This window comes from Pongo pygmaeus, chromosome 6 (assembly GCF_028885625.2).
Source record: "Pongo pygmaeus isolate AG05252 chromosome 6, NHGRI_mPonPyg2-v2.0_pri, whole genome shotgun sequence".
NCBI lineage: Eukaryota > Metazoa > Chordata > Mammalia > Primates > Hominidae > Pongo > Pongo pygmaeus.
In genome coordinates this window covers 90870975-90893896 of record NC_072379.2, presented here as the reverse complement: position 1 = coordinate 90893896, position 22922 = coordinate 90870975, and the positions used below count along the sequence as shown (strand labels likewise).

The following is a 22922-nucleotide window of genomic DNA, read 5'->3' as shown; positions in this document are numbered from 1 at the left end:
TCCTCTGAAATCTAGGCAAAGGTTCCCAAACCTCAATTCTTGACTTCTGTGCACCCGCAGACCCAACACCACATGGAAGTTGCCAGTGCAGCTCTGAAGTCATGGCCTGAGCTGTACCTTGGCCCCTTTTAGCCATGGCTAGAGCTGCTGGGACAAACAGCACCAAGTCCCTAAGCTGCATACAGCAGGAGAGGGCCTGGGCCCAGCCCACAAAACCATTTTATCCTCCTAGGCCTCTAGGCCTGTGATGGGAGGGGCTGCCTCAAAGGTCTCTGACATGCCCTGGAGACATTTTCCCCACTGTCTTGGGGATTAACATTTGGCTCCTCATTACTTATGCAAATTTCCACAGCTGACTTAGATTTCTCCTTAGGAATTTTTTTTTTCTATTGCATTGTCAGGCTGCAAATTTTCTCCTTAGGAATTTTTTTTTTCTATTGCATTGTCACGCTGCAAATTTTCCAAACTTCTATGCTCTGTTTCCCTTTTAAAACTTAGTGCTTTTAACAGCACCTGAGTCACCTCTTGAATGCTTTGCTGCTTAGAAATTTCTTCTGCCAGATACCCTAACTCATCTCCCTCAAGTTCAAAGTTCCACAAATCTCTAGGGCTGAGGCAAAGTGCCACTGGTCTCTTTGCTAAAACATAACAAGAGTCACCTTTACTCCAGTTCCCAACAAGTTCTTCATCTCCATCTGAGACCACCTCAGCGTGAACCTTATTGTCCATATCACTATCAGCATTTGGTCAAAACCATTCAACAAGTCTCTAGGAAGGAAACTTTCCCACATCTTCCTGTCTTGTGAGCCCTCCAAGTCTCTAGGAAGTTCCAAACTTTTCCTATCTTCTTCTGAGCCCTCCAAACTGTTCCAACCTGCCTGTTACCCAGTTCCAAAGTCGCTTCCACATTCTCGGGTATCTTTACAGAAGTACCCCACTCCTGGTACCAATTTATGTATTAGTCCGTTTTCACACTGCTGATAAAGACATACCTGAGACTGGGTAATTTATAAAGAAAAAGGTTTAATGGACTCACAGTTTCAAGTGGCAGAAGGCAAAGGGTATGTCTTACATGGTGGCAGGCAAGAGAGAAAATGAGAGCCAGGCAAAAGGGGCTTCCCCTTATAAAATCATCAGATCTCATGAGACTTATTCACTACCACAAGAACAGTATGGGGGAAACTGCCCCCATGATTCAATTATCTCCCACCAGGTCCCTCCCACAACACGTGGGAATTATGGGAGCTAAAATTCAAGATGACATTTGGGTGAGGACACAGCCAAACCATATCATCATCCTTCAGAACTCAACACTATCAACTTCACTGTAAATCCTTTCTGGACACCACCCTGGGCACCTCCCCTCAGAGCACCCACATCACTTTACTCAGTCTTTACACTTAACTGCATCAAAATATATTGCTTGTGTCCCACACTGGCAGTTAATGGTGGGAAAGACAGTCTACAAGTAGTCCCCCTTACCGGCAGGGGATACACTCCAAGACCACCAGTGGATGCCTGAAACCACAAATAGTACCAAACCCTATACATACTGTTTTTTCAATCAGATAACAGAGATGGCTACTAAGTGACTAACAGGCAGGTAGCATCTACTGGACAAAGGGATGATTCACGTCCCCAGCAGGAGCAGGACAGAGTGACAGTTAATCGTATTACATAGAACAGTGCACAGTTTAAAACTTACAAATTATTTCTAAAGTTTTCCATTTAATATTTTTGGACCACGGCTGACCACAGGTAACTGAAGCCTAGAAAAGTGAAGCTGTGGATTAGTGGGAACTACTACACTTGTTTTCCTTCTTGACAGTGTGGCACACTGTAAGCACTCAGTGAATGTTTGTTAAACGAAAGACTCAAAAGCAGAAATGGCCAATAGTATTTTCTTTAGAATGCCTCTCACCAGTAGAGACCATTCATCTCATCTTACCACTTAGGGCCTGGCCTGTCAATAGGAACATAATGTGCCTCACTGCTGCAGGGCAGGCATGCAACGGCACCACAGAAGCTGTGGCCTGATCCTGCAGACCAAGAGGTCACGGTCTGCCAGCCACAAAGGTGCAACACCCTAACAGATACCTCCCAGGCTAGGCTCTGTTGGTCCCAAAGAAATATCAATGGTAAACAATGGGGATCTCTGAGGTCCAGGTTTTCCTGAGTAGAAGCCTAGTTACTTTCTGCTAGGGCAGGATCAAGGACTGATTTATAAGGCATCACAGCTCTGAACTCCAGCTGACAAATCAATCCTTCGGCAATGGTCCCCAACACTCCCAGAGAGGGGCAAGGCAAAACAGAGAAAAGTCCTTGCAGAAAAGCAAAAACCTGGATGGACAATGCCATGAAGACATTCCCTACTACATTCTTGAGGGAGAAGGTAGGGTAGAGGGTGGAGGAAGATTGAGAACTCCATTTTTGGTGTTACTTCTAAACTTTCTATGTGATTCCACAGAAGTCTTTCTCCTCAGACAGCATCGCAGGGAGTCCTATAGACCCACATCCCTTACCAGGTGCTCAATCCGATTTCCAGGTTAGACCTCACACCTTCAAGTGTCCTCCTCTGTCAGACATCCTACCCCTGGAAGCTGTTCCACATGATCAAACTGCATCCTAATAGAGCTCATGCCCCTGTGTACTCTGCCAGGGTTTGTGAGACTTATTCACTACCACGAGAACAGTATGGGGGAAACCAACCCCATGATTCAATCATCTCCCACCAGGTCCCTCCCACAACACATGTGAATTATGGGAGCTACAATTCAGGAGGAGATTTGAGTAGAGACACAGCCAAACCATATAATTTCATCCCTGGCCCCTCCCAAATCTCATGTCCTCACATTTCAAAACCAATCATGCCTTTGCAACAGTCCCTAAAGTCTTAACTCATTTCAGCATTAACTCAAAAGTCCACAGTCTGAAGTCTCATCTGAGACAAGTCCACCTATGAGTCTGTAAAATCAAAAGCAAGTTAGTTACTTCCTAGATACAATGGGAGTATGGGCATTGGGTAAATACACACATTCCAAAATCAGAAAAACTGGCCAAAACAAAGGGGCTACAGGCCCCATGCAAATCCAAAAACCAGCAGGGCAGTCAATTTTTAAAGCTCCAATGTCTCATATCCAGGTCATGCTGATGCAAGAGGTAGGTTCCCATTGTTTTGGGCGGCTCCGCCCCTGTGCTTTGCAGGGTACAGTTCTGATACTTTCTTTGAAAACTCAGCTCCAGGTCACCCCCAAACCTCCAACCACTTCTAGATACCAGCAATAGGCCTTGCTCTGAAGTCTTTAAGCTATCCTAACTACAAATGTCAGTTTACTCCTCTGTCTCTTCCTCTACCTTGGAAGGTCTGGGAAGGTAAGGAACATGTTTTCCTTGTTCACTGTTGAATTTTGGGCCACCATATATGGCTATATAGCTGAAGTTCAGCCCAATGTTGCACTTTCCAAGTTTTGCACCCTGGCATCAGCCTGCATCTACCCAGAGGCAACAGCACATTTTTCTAATTCAGACAAAGCCAAGCCACATGTTTATGAGGGCTCCCACTACCCAGGGTGTAAATACCCTTCCGATTGTACAAAGATGCCACCATATGGCTGGGTGATGGCCCTGGCCATATCCCTCTGCCAACCACGATGGCTAGCAGGAGAGATAATCAATATTAGTTGAAATAACACACTAACTGGGCTTACTACAAATTCATGTTTTCTATCCTCACCTGGGCCTTCACTGTATTTCCATGGCCTCTTATTTTGGGTGGACTGCCCCTGCTTCTCTCCGGGAAGTGGTTTGAAGCTCCAGCTCTCCTCAGGTTCCCAGTCCTACCCTTGAAGTCTTTACATCCATTCTCACACTACTAGAAAGAACTACCTGAGACTGGGTAATTATAAAAAAAAAGAGGTTTAACTGAATAACAGTTCCACATGGCTGGGGAGACCTCAGGAAACTTACAATCATGGTGGAATGTGAAGGGGAAGCAAGCCACATATTACATGGCAGCATGAGGGGGTGGGAAAGGGTGGGAATGAGAGAGACTGGGGAGAAGAGGTTGAGAGGGGGGAAGAGGGGAAGAGAGAGAGGTGGGAGAGAAAGTGCGAGAGTGAAAGTGAAAGAGTGAGAGAGAGAGACAGTAAGACAGTGAGAGAGACAGTGAGACAGTGAGAGAGACAGTGAGACAGTGAGAGAGACAGTGAGACAGTGAGAGAGACAGTGAGACAGTGAGAGAGACAGTGAGACAGTGAGAGAGACAGTGAGAGAGACAGTGAGACAGTGAGAGAGACAGTGAAACAGTGAGAGAGACAGTGAAACAGTGAGAGAGACAGTGAAACAGTGAGAGAGACAGTGAAACAGTGAGAGAGACAGTGAAACAGTGAGAGCGCGAGACAGTGAGACAGTGACCACGCGCGAGACAGAGAGAGGACAGTGAGAGAGAAACAGAGGGGAGGGGGACAGAGAGAGAGAGAGACGGGGGGACAGAGACAGAGAGACAGAGGAGAGGGAGGGGGGACAGAGAGCGAGAGGAGGGGGAGGAGGGGACAGAGAGAGACAGAGGAGGGGAAGGGGGACAGATGGGGAGGGCAGGAGCGGGGAAGCGTGCGGGAGTGGGGAACTGCCACATGCATTTAAACCATCTGATGTCATGAGACCTCGTTCATGAGACAGCACTGGGGGATGGTGCTAAACCATTAGAAACTGCCCCCATGACCCGATCACGTTCCTCCCTGCCCCTCAACATGTGGAGATTACAATTTGACATGAGATTTGGGTAAGGACACAGCCAAACCATGTCATTCAGCCCCTGGGCCCTCCAAAACCTCATGTCCTTCTCACATTTCAAAACCAATCATGCCTTCCCAACAGTCCCCCCAAAGTCTTAACTCATTCCAGCATTAACTCAAAAGTCTAAGTCCAAAGTCTCATCTGAGACAAAGCAAGTCCCTTCCACCTATGAGCCTGTAAAATCAAAAACAAGTTGGTTACTTCCAAGATACAATGGGGGTTACAGGCTTTGGGTAAACAGACCCATTCCAAAAGGGAGAAATCAGCCAAAATGAAGGGGCTACAGGCCCCATGCAAGTCTAAAACCCAGCAGGGCAGTCATTAAGTCTTAAAGCTCCAAAATAACCTCCTTTGGCTCTATGTTTCACATCTAGGCCACACTAATGCAAGCAGTGGGCTCCTAAGGCCTTGAGCAACTCCACCCTGTGGTTCTGCAGGGTACAGCCCCCACAGCTGCTTTCACAGGCTAGCGCTGTCTGTGGCTTTTCCAGGCATACAATGCAATCCATAACAGCTCCCCCTTGCAGCAAACTTCTGGACATCCAAGCATTTCCATACATCCTCTGAAATCTAGGCAAAGGCTCCCAAACTCTTGCCTTCTGTGCACCCACAGACCCAACAGCACGTGGAAACCACCAAGGTTTGGGACTTGGACCCTCTTAAGCAACAGCTCAAGCTATATCTTGGCCCCTTTTAGCCACAGCTGGAGCTGGAGCAGCTGTGACACAGGGCACTGGGGCCCAGGACCTGATCCACAAAACCATTTTTCCTTGACAGGCCTCAGGGCCTGTAGTGGGGGGGCTGCTGTGAAGCTCTCTGAAATTCCCTGGGGACATTTTCCCCATTGTCTTAGCTATTAACATTCAGCTCCTCAACTGCATCTCATTATTGGGCCACCAGAAATAGCAGCCCGACCCTCAGTTTGGTCTAGGAACAATACCTCCTGGCACTTTGTTCTTCCTTTTATAAAAGGCTCAATCCCATTTTATACTCATCCCTTACCCTCCCTACCCACGAGTTCCTCAGGTCACTGAAGACAATGATTATCTTCTCCTGGGATGGGGAAAGAGCAAGGCAACACATTCAGCAAGTATTAAATGCCCAAAGGGTGCTACTTCCTACCATTGTTTACCTGGACTGAGTGATTCAGACCCTTGAGCCACATCCTACAATTTTGCCTCCAAAGTTCTGCATTTCTCAAGCAAACTTAAGGGTCCCAATACCATAAATAAAAGTTTGATTCTCAGAAATGACTTTGCTTCTCTTCTTCCAAATCACAGCAGACAACTTCTCACCATGAAAGCTGTGTAAGTGGCCTAGTCAGAAGCCTAAGGGGCCAGGAAAAAGCATGAGAGGATGCAAAATGTGGGAGAAGGTTTATTTTGAGCCCAGCTGAATAAAGAAACCTCAAGCCCTGTGTCCAGGGATTTAATATGGGTCCCTCAGAGTAGCATGGCTCTGACTGTACAGGAGCTTCCCCTTGCACTGTCACTAGAGACAACCAGAGGTATAGCAGCCACACAGGTGGAAAGGAAGGAGACATTCTGTCTCACTGGCTAACTCTAGGACGCAGTGAATTATGACCCATAGGTACTACTGCTCTGAGACTTCCCAAAGCAATACCAGACTTTGAACAGTGCCAAGAGCACGGGATGTGCAAGAGAAAACATTTATGAGAATTCGGGCACACCCACCCGTTACAACTTTTACACTCGATTCTCTCCCAAACACATGACCTCCACTGCTACACGTGGACCTGTATTTTAAAAGTTACAACTTTTAAGCCTTAGTTTTCATATTTGTACAATGTCTACCATGTGAAGTCGTAATAAGGATTAGAAGAGAATACATAGAAAGCCCCTACAAGAGAGTATCTGACATTCAGTAGAGGGTCAGTAAATGGCAGCTAATATGGTATTTGCACTATTTATACCATGTCTAAGGGGGAATCTTACCAATGAGAGATCAGGCTCCTCAGAGCTGAGAGAGAGCTGAGCTGGCCTCACACCCTGGCCCCAATTTCAAATGCATTCCACCATTCTCACAGGGACACCGAGGTTTATCCACCCATATGTCCCTTCAGCAACTCAGAAAATATGGTCACTATACCCATACATAGCCTATGAGCCAACTATAAGAAAAAAGTGACTCAATTCAGTAAGCAAAGGATATTACCAAAGACCAGCAAAAATCACATCCAGAGAAAACTCAGTAGACCATCAGCTTCTGAGAGACCAGAACTCAGTTTAAGTTTTTTTTTTTTAAATACAATATTGTATTTACTACTGGCCTCTGCTACATACAGCTTAGCAGAAAGAAAAAGAAAGAGAAAAATGATTTTACTTGCATGAGAGCTTGAAGCATCACTTCCTGTTTTGATATCTAGCATATCGAGGTTGCTAAACAGTCCCTGCCTTCTACTGTGAGCTCAGAATGTCCCAAGAATGTAGGTTACTTTTTGATAATGCTAAATTCTCACTTTGCTTAAAACTTAATATACATGAAATCAAGAACTTGGTAAGCCATTGTCCCTAGACCTAAAAAGGCTACAAAAATGAGGAAACTGGCACCTACCATTAAAGAAGAGCTTATTCTATAGTTAGGAGGCAAGACCTACATGAGTCCCTCACAGCACAAGGAGAAAGTGCCAGGGGACATCTTTGACAGCCAGGCTCACAGAAGGAAAGTGAGAAGAGACTGGATTACAGGGAAGGTTCTAAAGTAGGGAATCAGACTGAGCAGAATTCAGATATTTAGAGAAGAGGGGACATAGCAGAAAGGAGAACGACATTTATGAAGAGCAAAGAGGCAGCTAAAAGAAAGGGGTCCATGGAGAGGTATTAGCTTGGACTGGGCTTACACAGAGCAAGAGTAAGGCCAGTGCATCTCAACCCTTCCTATGCACCAGCATCCCCTGAGGACCTTCCAGAAATACCAGCGCCTGGGCCCCACACCCAGAGATTACAGTCCACTGATCTAGGGGTGGAAGACAGAAAACTTACATAGAGTACTAAAGAAAAAGTGATGGCATTTATTTTTCCTAATTACTTTTCTAGCACACACAAAAAAAGGCAAAGTTGTTTTGGCAGGCTGAATGAGAGGAGAGGAGAGAACTGTTTCACCTTTGGGTGACTAACCCTCCTTTGAGAGAAATAGCTGTGCTTGATCACCTAGAAGCTCTATATAGAGGAAATAAACTAAAGCCTGCACTTCTCAGAGAACAGCATTGGTAGCTCTAAGACAGAGGAAGGGGCTGCTGGCACAGACCCAGCTATCTTAATCATAGCTTTATTCTTTTTCTCTGCTTTGCATTTTTAAAAATTATTTTATTATCATCCCTACTGAGCCTTGTTCTTAAATAAGCGACAACAAAAATGGCATGAAGTAGCAACTCTAATCTTACATGATTATTTGCCGAGGCCAAATGCTCCAAGTTTGAATTGCTTGACTAACACTAATCGTAAAAAGCCCTTGCTTTTCACCGTCTTTGTTTTCTTTTCTTTTTTTTTTATTGAGGGTATGAGGATAAAGGAAGATACTTTTGTCTTTAGAACCAAAGATCTGACCCTCAGAGCCCACTAAACTTGCCCCCTCCACAGAGGGCCTCCCTCTCACTATGGTAATCTACTGAGGAATTCAGTGTATGTGCCTTCTCCCCAAATCATTGACTTTATGTATCACATCCAAGAAGGAATAAAGGAGCAAGAACTGTCACCACCCTTCTTACAGGATGAGTCACTTATTTTGTGATCAGTGACCACCCACAGAGTGGGCTGATCTAGAAACTGGTTTGCACTACATGGCACCAAGTGGAGAGTGTTCATTCTTCTCCCATTTGCCCTAGCTATAGGATGCTGCTTTGCTTTCTCGAGAAAACCATTCTCTCCCTCTTCTCCTAGTTTCACCAGTCTAGATGGACTGAAACTGACTTCAGATGATACCACAGCCAGCTAACAAGTCGAGATCAAGACTGTCAAAAGCCCTGAGAATAATTCAGTGCTCTTCTAACACAAGACAGTGGGAAAGACTGTCCAAACTGTGTACTAAAGCTTGTACTAAAGCAAACTTTTAAAGGTAGTTGTGGGCAGAAGAGGGGAGAACATTTCCAGGTTTTAGTTTACCCTAGGGGACAGGATGGGAGGGAAAAGCAGAGGAAGGCGATTCACTGAACCATGTTTCCCAAAGTATATTCTGTAGAAACTTATCTAGTGAATGCTCTAAGGAGCTGGAGGTAAGACTTGAGTAAGGCATTGTGCTAGGGCTAAAAAGGCCACACCACCTAAACAGTTTATAAAGTGCTACTCATCCACCCTCACCAACTAGAGTCACAGTGAAAATTGGCATATTTAAGCTTCCAAAGCCCACAACAAAGAAAAATGTTTCACAAACTTGGTTATGGAATCACCATAACATTTCAGCTGCTTTAAAACTAAGCTGTCTGAAATGGTTGGGTATCCCTTATCCAAAATGCTTGGGACCAGAAGCGTTTCTGATTTCAGATATTTTTTCGGGCTTTGGAATATTTACATATACATAATGAGATCTTGGGGTGGGACACAAGTCTAAGCACAACATTTGTTTCACATACACCTTACACACATAGCCTGGAAGACAACTTTTATATTTTTAAAATTTTTGTGCATGAAATGAAGTTTGTGTTAAGTACTTTTGTGTGGAAATTCCCACTTGTAGCATCAAGTCAGTGCTCAAAAAGTTTTGGATTTTGGAGCATTTTGGATTTTGGATTTGGGACATCAGCCTGTACTAGTCATACGTGGTTACTGAGCATCTGAAACATGGCTAGCGTGAATTCAGATGGGCTGTTAATGTAAAATACACACTGGATTTCAAAGGCTTCATACAAAAAAATTGTAAAAGTATCTCAGTTTGTTTTTTGTTTGAGATAGAGTCTTGTTCTGTCACCCAGGCTGCAGTTCAGTGGTGCGAGCCTGCAGCTGGGACCACAGGTGGGTGCCACCATGACCAGCTAATTTTTTGTGTGTGTGTGACAGGATCTCATTTTGTTGCTCAGGCTGGTTTCAAAATCCTGGGCTCAAGTGATTCTCCCACCTCAGCCTCCCAAAGTGCTGGGATTACAGGCCTGAGCCACCATGCCTAGTTAAAAAAAATTTTTTTAAATATTGATTATATGTTGAAATGATAGTATTAATATTTTGGAAATAAGGGGTTAAATAAAATTATTAATATTTCACTTGTTTCTTTATACTTTTTCATATGGCTACTAAGAAATGTAAATTACATATATGGCTGCTCACATCATATTTCTACTGGACAGCACTCTTTTAGAAAATGCTAAGCCATAACACAGGCTTGGAAACTTCAGATATTTCTTATCATCTTGGTATCTGTGCCATATTTTTCACCTGAAAGAGCAGTACTATAGCATAAAACTTGGGAATGGTTTAAAAAAGATGTAAAAAGCATCTGGACATTCAAATTAGGATTCATAAGATAGCCAACCTAACATGAAAATTCCATAGGTATCAAGGAATGAGGTCTATGTTTCTTACAAAAGACGAACACCTTTCCTTTTTTGTCAATAATCCCTAGGACAGGCACGATGGCTCAAGCTTATAATCCCAGAACTTTGAGAGGCTGAGGTGGGAGGATCGCTTGAGGCCACGAGTTTGAGACCAGCCTGAGCAATACAGGAAGCCCCATCTCTACAACAAATTAAAAAGGCCCAGGCGTGGTGGCTGACGCCTGTAATCCCAGCACTTTGGAAGACCAAGGCGGGCAGATCACGAGGTCAGGAGATCGAGACCATCCTGGTTAACACGGTGAAACCCCCGTCTCTACTAAAAATACAAAAAAATTAGCCAGGTGTGGTGGCAGGTGCCTGTAGTCCCAGCTGCTCGGGAAGCTGAGGCAGGAGAATGGCATGAACCTGGGAGGCAGAGCTTGCAGTGAGCCGAGATTGCACCACTGCACTCCAGCCTGGGCGACAGAGCGAGACTCCGTCTCAAAAAAAAAAAAAAAGTTAGCCAGGCTTGGTAGAAGGCGCCTATAGTCCCAGCTACTCAGGAAGCTGAAGTGGGGGAATCACTTGAGCCCAGGAGGTTGAGACTGCAGTGAGCCGTGGTCAGGCCACTGCACTCCGATGTGAGTGACAAACTGAGACACTGCCTCAAAGAGAAAAAAATCCCTTAGATATTTATGGAACAATAGAGAACTGTTTCACTTTGCCTTTCTCTCCATGACTATGCCTGTAAAGCTATTCCTAAATAGGAATAACTTAGAATGAACAATTTTCATGCTAAAGATTGAATAAATCTGAGATTTCAGTAACTGAAATCACTATGTGCACTCAGCACACATAAAGGTAAAAAAAGTTCCTTCAGGGATTCCCCAAGAGGGTGCTGCTCAAGGCCAACTTAGTTATATATTAATAGTCATTGTTCTATAATAGATTTCATTATGTCTCACCTCACGACTTGGGGCAAACCACTTCAACCCCTATTTTCTGTGAAAGGGCAACAGGTATGCAGATGTCTGGAGCGCTTTGAGAAGCAAAAACTGCCTAATTACTGACTTCACTATTCAACTCATGAAAGGGAGTTGGTGAAGCATTACCAGAGGAAACTACTTGTATGACTGAACACGTAACTCTCTCTGAGGGTTCCACTTCCTTAGTTGTAAAACAGAAATAAGAACACCCATCTCACAAAAGAATCTGATGATCAAACAAGGGAAAGCTGAATGGCCACCCATGTTGCCTGGCACTGAGGAAACACATACTCTAGACTCTTCTCTGCTCTTTGAGCTTCAGTTCTCTTTGCCTTAGAGTTTGCACCTAAAGTTAAGAGGCTATATGTGTCAGTTCTCATAAAGCAAGTAAGATTACAAAATGCACAGGAAACCACCTGCGAGACTAGGATAGGAACTGGGCTTTTATTCTTTCTCGATGTTCTCAGAACTTGTAGTTCACTAACAGCAAGTTTCCACTGTGAAGTGGCTATTGTGTCGTTTCCTGGCATGTAAAACAGCAAGCTGCAGACACCCACACACGAGAGCAAGTGATGGGTTTCTCAGAGTCCCCAGGATCCTGCTCTAGCAGTTGCTGCCTCTGTGGAAATGGATCCACTGTAATGTGTCCTACCCTTTCACTATTGAGGCTCCATTCCTGGGCCTTACCCTCCTCAGGCCCTCAAATCTTCATTTGCTATGAACACATATGGACGCCTCTCCTCTCTCAGATGTGGCATCTCCATTTATAAGATACATGTTTTCTCCCACCTCAGACCAGGGGTCTCTCTCCCTTCTCCATTCTGTAGAATTTATCTATGTCCAATCACCCTGTCAACTTCACAGAAGGAGCTAAAGGGAGAAATTTTGAGAGATCAGGAATTAATATATATTAACTTTTTTCTCTGAATAGCTGAAGCTATTATTACAATGCCCTAAAGTTTCCTAAATAATCCTAGTGCGATATATTCTTGTAGTAAGTAAGTACACAATAAAAGATACATTTGGAATAGTAAAGTTCTTGAATGGGTTTCAAATGGATCATGGGCAATAGGAAACTGAAATCATTGGACGTTTTGGCCCAAGCTGTTCAGAAAACATCAATATTTCTAAGTGCCTGCATAAATGGACAAGTCCATTACCAAGTCATCTACCTCTATAATTACAAGAGCTATGAGTTAAAAGAGGTCAAAGATCTGGATCACCCAGAACCCCAATCTATGTGCTGAAGCACACTGGGGAGGCACTCTCTTAGTTCTTGGGACAGATGGACAAATTTCCCATACAAAAGCAACCAGTTCTTGTCTGTACCCTAACATGTCCCTGTCGTAGCACAGATCCAACCACATCACATTTGTCTACATTTTTTTCTCCACCTGATAGGGTTCCTTGGCTCCCCAGGGCCAAGTACATAATGGTCAATAACGTTTGCCTAAGATGGAACATCTACTGGAGGAGGAATGCGTCTCAAACCAGAAGCACTGTGGGCTGGGATTATACAAAGCCACAAGATGAACAAGGTGCATCTTCCCGGAGATCGAGTTTAAAACGCTTTCATATTAAAACATTTTGAGAAGAGAAAGTAAAATCCACGTGGAGTTTAAAAAATAAAGTAGTCCTGTGGCAGCCTCATAGCTTCCAAATTCAGGGCTATTCCCCAGACTGCCAGGTTTACCAGTTCCCTATCCTGTCTGCTGGAGGGCTCCTGCCAAAACTAAGAAATCCCGGAAGCTCTGGACTCTACAAGTGCATTACCTTTCGAGAGCAGAAAGCACTTTATCAGAGGTCAAAGATCACCAATGCCACCTTTTTTTTTTTTTTCCTTCTTTCAGGCCAGTCAAGTGAAGCTGGGAGATTGGAGAAGGAACAAAGAAATCTGTAACGGGCTATGATCAATTAGTTGTCAACACTACTGCACTGGGACCAGCCAACCAATGCCACTTTTAGGTGAAAAAATAAACCAGGCAGATCTTGCCCAAACTACTCAGAAAGTTAATGCTGACGATAGAAAAAGATCTCTCCTCAATTGTTGGCCCAGGACATCACATAATTAACCCTTTTTAAAAGGTGTTACACATTTTAAAGCCTAGAATAATGTACGGTAGCCTGTTCAGGTTCAGGGACCCCTTGATCACTTTCTGGAATGGAGGCCATCATTCAAGAACTCCTCACCTCAAGCCTCTCCCCTTTCCTTGCTTGGCTGCTTCACAGCTCAGGAATGAAACCTTATGAGTTCTATGTAAACAGGAATCAGAAGCACCCCTTCTCGGCTCTCTTAGGAAGCTTTGGGCGCATACCTGAAGTCTCTGGAGGGTCAGTACTCCTGCTGGAGGTGCAGCTGTACAACCACTAAATCAACCTCCCCTCTGGAGGGGGTTCCGCACTACCCATAAGGGCTTCTAACAACCCCGAACTTTCTGAACTTTTCTCCACTCCAGCCTTCAAGGCTGTTAGCCAACCATGTCCCAAAGCAGGCGACGATTGGCAGGGCAAACATCTTGAGAGGGAAGCGGGATTGCAGAACCAGCTTCCTCCCTAAAAGTGCTTTTAGGAGCCGCAGAAGGACACAGCCCGGACTCCGCGGGAGGGCAGGCGGCAGACACACCCCCCATACCAGTCTGGAGTCACAATCCGCACTCACCTTGGCGGACGTCTCCCCAAACAGAGGTCTGTTGTCCAGGCCACTGGTGCCGTAGGTCCTGGTAGCAAAGTCCTCCATTTTGGGGTTTCTTCACTTTCCCCAAGCCACTTAAAAGCAAGCCAGCATGACCTCCCGAGGTCTCAGGTCCACGACTGCAAGCCTCCTCCTCACGGCTCCCGCATAGCCGAACCCGAGTGGTCGGGGAAGCGCTGGCGCCAGGGATGGGTGGGGGCTCACACGCGGGGAACGCGACCGCTCCGCCCCGGCCCCGCGCACCTCCTCATCTTGAGCAGCTGCCGCAGGAAGTGAAAGGAAACAAACACTGCGTGGCGGACTCTCAGCGGGACGCCCCCGCCCGGGCAGCTCCCACTTCCTCAAATCTCAGCCCTCGGCGCCGCGTGGCTCTCCGCCCCTCTGGGCCCCCAGAGCAGCGCCGCCCGCCGCTCGCCCCCGGCTGTGGTTAGCACATCAAATCGCAGTCCCCTCGCCCCGGGAGTGACTCCCACACGTCGCCCCCCATTTTTTACACAATAATTTCCCACGTTTTCCCAATTTTCTACGTTAAGCACGTATTCCTTCATGTTCAAGGGAGAAAAAGTTTTCTTGGAAGAACGCATTGAGAACCCCTCGCCTAGCCTTCTGCGTCTTCCCCACTACGTTCCCCAGCTGCGGCGGGAGGAGTGAAGGCGGCGGGAGGAGTGAAGTTGCCGGAGCACAGCCCAACGCTCCGCACACCCCTTCCGCAGGGCGGCGGGTTCAGGTCGCTGCCGGGGCCGACCCAAGCAACTTGGATCCCCTCTCATGTGTTGCATCTACCCCAGGGCCGGCGTGCTCGCCGCAGCTCCCGCCGCTGCTCTCCCCGCGCTCTCTGCCGGAACCGCAGCAGGAGTACGGTCTAGGCACAGCGAGAGGGAGAATCCCGCCTCGGCCCTGCCCGTATTGGTCCCGCGCCCGCCAAACCTCGGCATCCCCTAGGCGCTCGCACGCTGGGGGGGGCCTGGCCGCGCCGGGGAGAGCGGGCCCTTGGTCCGCACCCACGCCGGGATCCGGTGCGGCGGCCCAGGAACGCGGGCCAGATGCGTGGGGGAGGAATCGCGCGGTCCCGTCGCAGCGCTGTGGGTCACCTCCCGGCTCCTTCTCAGGTCCCCCGACCCGGACCCGCTGCCTCCGTCGCAAGTCGGCCCGCCCAGGTCGCGTCACAACCGAGGCCGCCAATCCCGTGGACCGAGGCGCCGCATTGGCTGCGGAGCTTTATTTCTAGAGGTGCCAGCTTATTCCCCGTGGGGCGGCTAATCTCCGCGGCTGCACGTTTCTCAGCTCCTTAGCCCTTAGTAATTAGTGTCCATGCAATCCACGTGGGCAAAGCACATTTCTGCAGATAGCCTTGCACCTGGCTGAAAGCATCTTAAAAACAATCAACCTGCTTTAACCACCTCAGTCTTCGCTTAACGAGGACAGAATGGCAGTCACTGGTAATTTTGGTTTAGAGTTGTTTGCATGTTTGCCTTGATTTGTTCTGTGACAGGGATCTTATATGTTTATAGAAAGTCAGGAGGCGACAGTGCTAGATACTTATTTGACTTGTCCACTCACGCCGCCAGTGATGGCTCTGACTAAGCAAGTTTGCAGCTGTGGAGCCAGCGCTTCGCGTACCAATCTCGTCTTCCAGGCTCTAGGGCATAGACAACTGGAGGTGGACAGGTAGTTAAAAGTAACAACGTCACTCTGCATTTCGAATCATAGATAAATATACAGCCACGCTGGATTCTCAGGGCACTATAGCGCCGAGATTGAAGAGAGCTCTGAAAACGTTTGTGTGCAGGGAGGGTCTGGGTTGGAACGTTGTATCCACACAACATTTAGAATCCAAGCCATGATTCCCGGCGTCCACTCAACAGTTTAGGACACTGGATGGACTACAAACCATGTAGATACATAGATCTGGAATTTGCAACACTGAGTAGGATTAGTACGGTGCATATCTGACCTACAAGTTATATATTTTACAAATCATGTTTGTTTGCTCAGGACTTTCTGATAAAACAGCAATGCTACACAATCCTGCACCCAGTTATCTTAGAAGATTGAATGGCGGTACAAATAACTTTATTCACTCACATTCAGCCACATTCAACAAAATACTTTTGAGAATCTGCTATGTACCAGACAACTACCATACATGGTAATATTGTGGTGAAGACACAGGCATAGTCATGGTCTTGAAGCTAGAGTGGAAAACAGAGATGCATAATTAGAATCTAGAGAAAAGAGATACGGTGGCTAAGAGCACAAGCTTTGAGGTTGATCGTTTCTGCCTTCAAACCCTGATGCCACCATTGACAAGCTATGTGATCTTAGACAAGTTATCTAACCTCTCTTGAGCTCCTTCATATGTAAAAAGTGAAGATCATAATAATAAGTGGAACTATAGTATCTACGTTTAACTGTTTTTTAAAAAGTAATAAAGAATATATAAGACACCAACAAATAGTAAGTATCCAAATGGTGGCTGTCATAAATGATGACAAGTGCTGTGAACTGGACACAATGGAATGCTATGGGGATACATGGGAGGAAACCCAGTAGCTTCAGGTGGCAGGAAAAGTTTTCTCGAGGAAGCCTTCTAAATCAGGACCCAAAAGGAGAGTGTGAGTTAGCCAAGATGAGGAGGAGAAGCAAAAAGCCAGTCCAGAGAGGCCAGATATCCGTGGAGGCTATGTTGGAGGTGGATGGTTGAGTAAGGTATCATGACCTTAGCACTCGAGAGCTGCTTATTCCCTTCTCATCAATTTTCTATGCCTCTGCTCCATTTGTTTTCCTAAAAACCAGCTTCCTCTGCTTCCTCATGATCACTACTTCCCAAAACTTCAACTTGCATATGGCTTTAGTTTGTCTTGGTGCTAAACTCAAGGAAAATGGACCTTACAGCTCCAGTGTCCAACACTGCTTGGCAGGCCCAGTCTCTATTTCTCAGTTCAGTTTCTCACAAGGAGTTTTTATTGTCTCTGTCCGGATTATGAATGGATTTATAGTTGCATCAAGCTCTTCACCACCAGCCAATAGGAGGGACCAAGTGGCACCTAGCTTCTAAGGTCTGCCTCCTTTAGCCAAGTGGGATAGAAGATTATTTAAAAGAAGACAATATATGTGGAAGTCAATGGTAAGATTCTCCAGTGCCTTATGCTCAAAGTGTGGATCTCCAGACCAGCAACATGGTCATCACCTTGTTAGGAATGCAGAATTTCAAGCCTCACCCCAAACCTACTGAATGGCAATCTACATTTTAGTAAATACCCGGGAGATTCATATGCACATTGAAACTTGAAAAGTCCTTATTTCATACACCTTTATATTTACAAATTGGACCAAGGCTGTAGAGTTTACTCTCCCAATACCATGACTTATCAATTCTTGCTCTTCATTCTGCTTCAGCCACTCATTCCCGTTTCACATTCTGGACTTTGTCAACATTCAGAACTGTACCAAGCCTGAAATAAATCCAGACCATTTGGTGAGCTTTATCTTCCAGTTCTCTCACTCACGGTCAGTATATCATTTATTTGGCCACCTTAGTGTCTCTGATCCTTTGGTCCCTTGACTTTCTCCTGGTAGATCTACTCCCCTGTTTTCACTTTCTTCTAATTTAGATTCTGTGTTTTATCACTCTGATTGCTCTTTTGATAATATCTTCAATTCTTTTGCCTCATTTATTTTATCACCCCTGGGCAGAAAGTCCCCTGAGATATTAATCCTTCTGTGTTCTTAACACCTGTAACTTACTAGGTGTCTAGTGCAGCTGAAGGGGAAAAAAAATCATGAATGCCCCTGATTGCAGTAATCTTAAATTGAGAGCAGCCAATCTCAACTGTGCCCTTAAAATCATCTGGAAATCCTGCGTTGCCTGGGCAACTCTCCTTATGTTGCCTATTTTATTCAGTCTCCTGGCCTCTCTCTGCTCCTCCCTTACTCTCAGCAGATAACTCAGCTGCCTACTTCACAGGGAAGAAAGAGAAGCCATCAGATGGCAATTTCTTCAACTCCCCAACAAAACTGCGCGTTCACCTATATCCAACCTGTTCCATTTCTCCTCCTTTCCAATTAGGATGGAAGAGATTCTTGCCCATCTCTCATATTTTATGTCCCATTGCATCCCGTGATCACAGAGGTCTCACTATTCTGATTATATTTTTTCTTTCAAAGACATTTAAACATGATCAGTTCCAACCATGTTAAAACAAGCAAAAAAAAAAAAAAAAAAAAAACCACCATTGAGCCCATGTCTCTCTCTGGCTACCACACTCTCATCACACCCTTTGTGGAACTCGTAATCGGCTATACAGCCATCCTTCTCCTCCCTCTTCCCTAAAAACAGAGCCTACCTCCGAATGTAAAGGAAAAATACACCATATAGTCACTTTCTGAGACTCCCTTGCAGCTGTGGGAAGGGATATGAGTGTTTAGGTTAATGAGTCATTAGGGCAAGTCCACTGGAGGCTTTCAGGAAGGTTTCCTCCCTGGTAAGAGAGAGGCCTATGAGGAGAGTTACCTTCTTAGACATTTTTGTGTTGAAGACATGGTATTTGGAGATGTTTCCAACATCTTATGACTATTAAGGGTGACCAAAAGTATCCCAAAGAAGCCAACCAGAGTCTAAACCTGTGAACCACCCTCCTCTGGCTTCTTCTTATGTGGTGTGTGTGTGTGTGTGTGTATTTTGAGTGGAGATCTCTATTGTATAAAGTCACTTTTAATTTGGATATTCTCAGGCTTATAGCTGAGAACATATTGATAACATTTTTAAAGTCAAAATTTCTGTAGGAAAGTCCATACAGATTGTATCCACTTCCTTACCTCCCACATTTGCTTCAACTCACTGAAAGTCTGGTTTAGGTGTACTAGTCCATGAGTATTCTCCCATGAAAGTTCCAGTGAGGACTTAATAGCTGAATCTAATGGATATTTTTCAGGCCTTCTCTCATATGGCCTTTCTGCAGCATTTAGCATTGAAAATTCCTGGAAATAGCCTTCACTGTAACTCTTCTGCTCCTCCTCTCCACATCTCTTAAATATTATCTCCCAGGGCCTTGTTCTTGGCCTTTTTCTCTTCTCATGACATGCTTTGCAAGGGTTAGTTATCTACATCCATGGCGACCATTAATACACCTCTATGCTAACTTCCCAAATGTATATGAATAGACATCTGCAATTTAGCAGGAGGCGTGTAATTTATAAAGCCACTTTTACAATTAACTTAAATAACTGTTCATTCCAGATGCAAATTAACTGTGTTTCTCTGTTTTATTGTCTCTACAGTAAAGCTGTCACAGTGGAAAGAAGTGGTTCTGAATTCTGGTTGGACATTAAAATACTTGAGGAGTTATTTAATAGTCTCAGACTATACCCAGACCAATGAAATCAGAGTTTCTGGAGATGAGACTCCAGCATAAGTATTTTTTTTATTTTCTAGGTGGCTCTGTTGTGCAGCTACCAGAATCTCTGGGGTATTGAATCCCTGGATGAGCCTGAAGTTCTTCTGTGGATCCTCACTCTATTATCTGACAAGTATTAACATGGACTTTTGAGTCAACAGACATTAGTTTGAATCCTGGCTTAACCCTCACTAGATGCATACATTTGAGCAAGTTACTTAACCCCTATCAGCCTCAGTTTTTACTTTTGTGAAATAAATAAAACGATACTTGTCCTATAGGTTTTTGTGAGAATTAAATCAAGTAATGTATTTTAAACACCTGACACAGTTAACACTGTAAATTATGCATATTATGCATCTACTAAAGTGAACATTAGAACAGTTGCAGCAAAATGGAAAAATGCATATAATTTAATGTTAAAGGGAAAAAGTAAATATAAAGTAGAATTTATATAGTATAATTGATACCTATGCATATTGTGACATAACAAGAAATATGTATTTGATCTCCACTGCCAGATCATAGCACAGAGCTCCAAAATTCCTTAGAATGTCTTGGGTGATGGAAGCATCTTTTGTTTTAATGAGTCAACTCTTGGCGAGCCCCTAAATGGCTTCAGAATGGGGACTGGTCACCAGAAAGCCATGATTCAAAGCTTGGAACTTTCAGCCCCATTGCCCCATTCCAAGATCTTCCAGGGAGAAAGAGGGGCTAGAGATTGAATTAAAAATTGATCATGCCTATGTGATGAAACCGCCATTAAAAAAATCACTAAAAGACAGAGTTCAGAGAGTTTCTGGGTTAGTGAACACATCCACATACCAGTGGGTAGCACACCCCAATCCCACAGGGACAGAAGCTCCTGTACTCAGGACCCTTTCAGACTTTGCCTTATGTACTTCTTCATCTGGCTGTTCACCTGTATCTTTTATAATATCCTTAATGATAAACTAGTAAATGTAAGTGTTTCCCTGAGTTCTGTGAGTCATCATAGCAAATCATCAAACTTGAGGAAGGGACTATAGGAATCCCTGATTTGTAGCTAAGGCAGGCAGAAGGGTGAGTCAGTGGGGATGCACTACTTGGACTTGGTGCCTGAAGTGGGGGAAGTCTTTTGAGACTGAGCTCTTAACCTGCGGGGTGTGTGCTAACCCCAGGTAATGTCAGAAGTAAAGTACTGAACAGAGAAAAATTGTTTTTCCTCTTTAGTTAGTGCCAAAAGTTGAGATGACAGTGAGTAGAAAAAAATATTGTTTTTTCTTTTACATATGAAACTGAAAGGGAGCATGAAGAATACAAAAATGGGTATTTTTTTTTACTAGTCTTTCTCTCTTTTGAAGTTCTGTACCTTTGTGAGAAGACAAGAAAACTGGCAATGATGCATTTGTGCCCCTTTATCTTTTCTCCCCCCTTAAAATATGCTCAGTAACAAGAGTGGCATCATAGGATTTTTTTCTATAGCCAAGTGCAAAAGTATTCAGAAGCTGAAAGTAAAGCCAGGAGAAGGTGAGGGAGGAAGCAATGTTCAAAGTCAGTCCAGGAAGGTGAGAACTGAATTAAAGGAAAAAATCAGAATCCAATACCTGTCAGGGTTATAATAGGAGCAATGTAATTATCTACATGCAATCCTTGCTGGTGTATAGAATTATGTCAAATAGCTGGATGCAGGGAGGGTCACACTCAGTGGAGAAGTTGGAAGATGTGTGCTTTCACTCACGAATGAGAGGAGAGTAGACTAGGTAAGCTGTGCCTGAGTCTTGCTGAACTGAGATGTTTCTTAAAGGGCAGGAAGTGGGGAGAAACACAAGTCTTCAAACTTCTGCTTTGAGTGTGACCCTCACAGCCTCACTCAGCGGACTTCAAGAAAAAAAGGCAAAGGGAAAAACCAAATCAAGATGGGAGGAAGGCTGCAGTTCCAAAGAAAAGTAACAGAAGGAGATTAAGGGAGAAAATGTCTTTCAGCAGCACAGGAGCCAGATGGGAGTAACTGCTGGGGGTGCACATAGTCTGAATAGTCATGTAATGGGAAAATTGATTTACAGATATAAGGAACTTAGGCATTGCAACAAACTGCACACATCAATCTGTATGTGCTCCTAAGTGTAGGTAGGATCTGTGGGCCTACTGATAAAACTTTTTGAATAGAAGGATGAGATTTCTACATACCCCTTGCATATCAGGCAGGTGCTATGGAACAACCACCTCCATAACTGGGAGACTTGAGCCTGGTCTGAGCTGGGGAAAGTCAGTGTCAGTACCAATTTCCTCATCTGTAAAAGGAAAGATTATATTCTACTCTGACTGATCTAAAATGCTAATACATTAGCTGGGCATGGTGGCAGGTGAATGTAGTCCCAGCTATTCGGTAGTCTGAGGTGGGAGGATCACTTGAGCCCAAAGTGGATCACTTGAGCCTGGGATGTCAAGGCTGCAGTGAGCCGTGATTGCACCACTATACTCCAACTTTGGTGACAGAGTGAGACCTTGCCCCTGTAAAATAACATAATAAAATAAAATGCTAATACACTGTGAAATAATTAGAAGATCTATTTTTAAATTTTTATACTTTTGCACCAGGCATGGTGGCTCATGCCTGTAATCCCAGCACTTTGGGAGCCTGAGGCAGGAGGATTGCTTGAGGCCAGGAGTTCAAGACCAGCCCTGGCAACATAGTGACGGCAGGCTTGATGGCACCTGCTTGTAGTCACTGTACTGGAGAGGCTGAGGTGGGAGGATGGCTTGAGACAAGGAATTCAAGGTTGCAGTGTGCTGTGATCACACCCTGCCCTCAGCCTGGGTGGCAGAGCAGCAACTTGTCGAAAGAAGGAAGGAAGGAAGCAAAGAAGGAGAAAGAAAGGAGAGGAAGGGAGGAGAGAGAAAGAAAGAAAAAAGAAAGAAAGAAAAAGAAAGAAAGAAAAAGAAAAAGAAAAGGAAGGAAGAAAGTATTTCTAGATTTATGTAAAAGTTGAAGAAAGAGATAGTACAGGGTATACCCTTCACCCAGCTTCCCTAACATTAACATCTTATCAATATAAAACCATGGTACATTTAACAAAACTAAAAAAAATAGCATTGGTACAATACTATTATCTAACTAGGGGTGTCCAATCTTTTGGCTTCCATAGGCCATATTGGAAGAAGAATTATCTTTGGCCACACATAAAATACACTAACACTGATGATACCTGATAAGCTAAAAAAAAAAATCACCAAAAAATCTAATAATATTTTAAGAAAGTTTATGAATTTGCATTGGGCCACATTCAGAGCCATCTTGGACTGCATGCAGCCCATGGGCCACGGGTTGGACAAGCTTGATCTAAACTATAGATATTATTGAGAGTTCTCTATTTTTAAGTAAGGCTGCTATGTAGTGAGACCTGTGTCCTTGAGCAAATGTCAGAGGCTGTCTCTTATGTCCACTAATAAACAAAAATTTCTTATCTCATACAGGTGTTGTAGGAATTAAATGAGATGTAATAGGTGAAATAGATGTTTTTTGTCTTTTTTTTTCTTTTTGTGGAGAACGGGGTCTCACTATATTGCCCAGGCAGGTCTTGAACTTCTGG

At 44.6% G+C, this 22922-nt stretch overlaps 1 protein-coding gene across 2 annotated transcripts in view; it reads right to left on the bottom strand.

Annotated features, from left to right (window-relative positions):
* The window catches only part of TMEM243 (transmembrane protein 243), a 28454-nt gene extending 13315 nt beyond the window's left edge, over positions 1-15139 (bottom strand). Inside the window, exons 1-2 of one of the 2 annotated variants that reach the window (XM_054494069.2) lie at positions 14882-15139; positions 13922-14214 (exon numbers count right to left, since the gene is read on the bottom strand). In XM_054494069.2, the coding sequence (XP_054350044.1) occupies positions 13922-13999 (78 nt within the window). In that variant the 5' untranslated portion in view covers positions 14000-14214; positions 14882-15139. The remainder of the gene's footprint in view (positions 1-13921; positions 14215-14881) is intronic. The other variant, XM_054494068.2, reaches the window with a different exon arrangement.
* Between the last annotated feature and the right edge of the window lie 7783 nt (positions 15140-22922).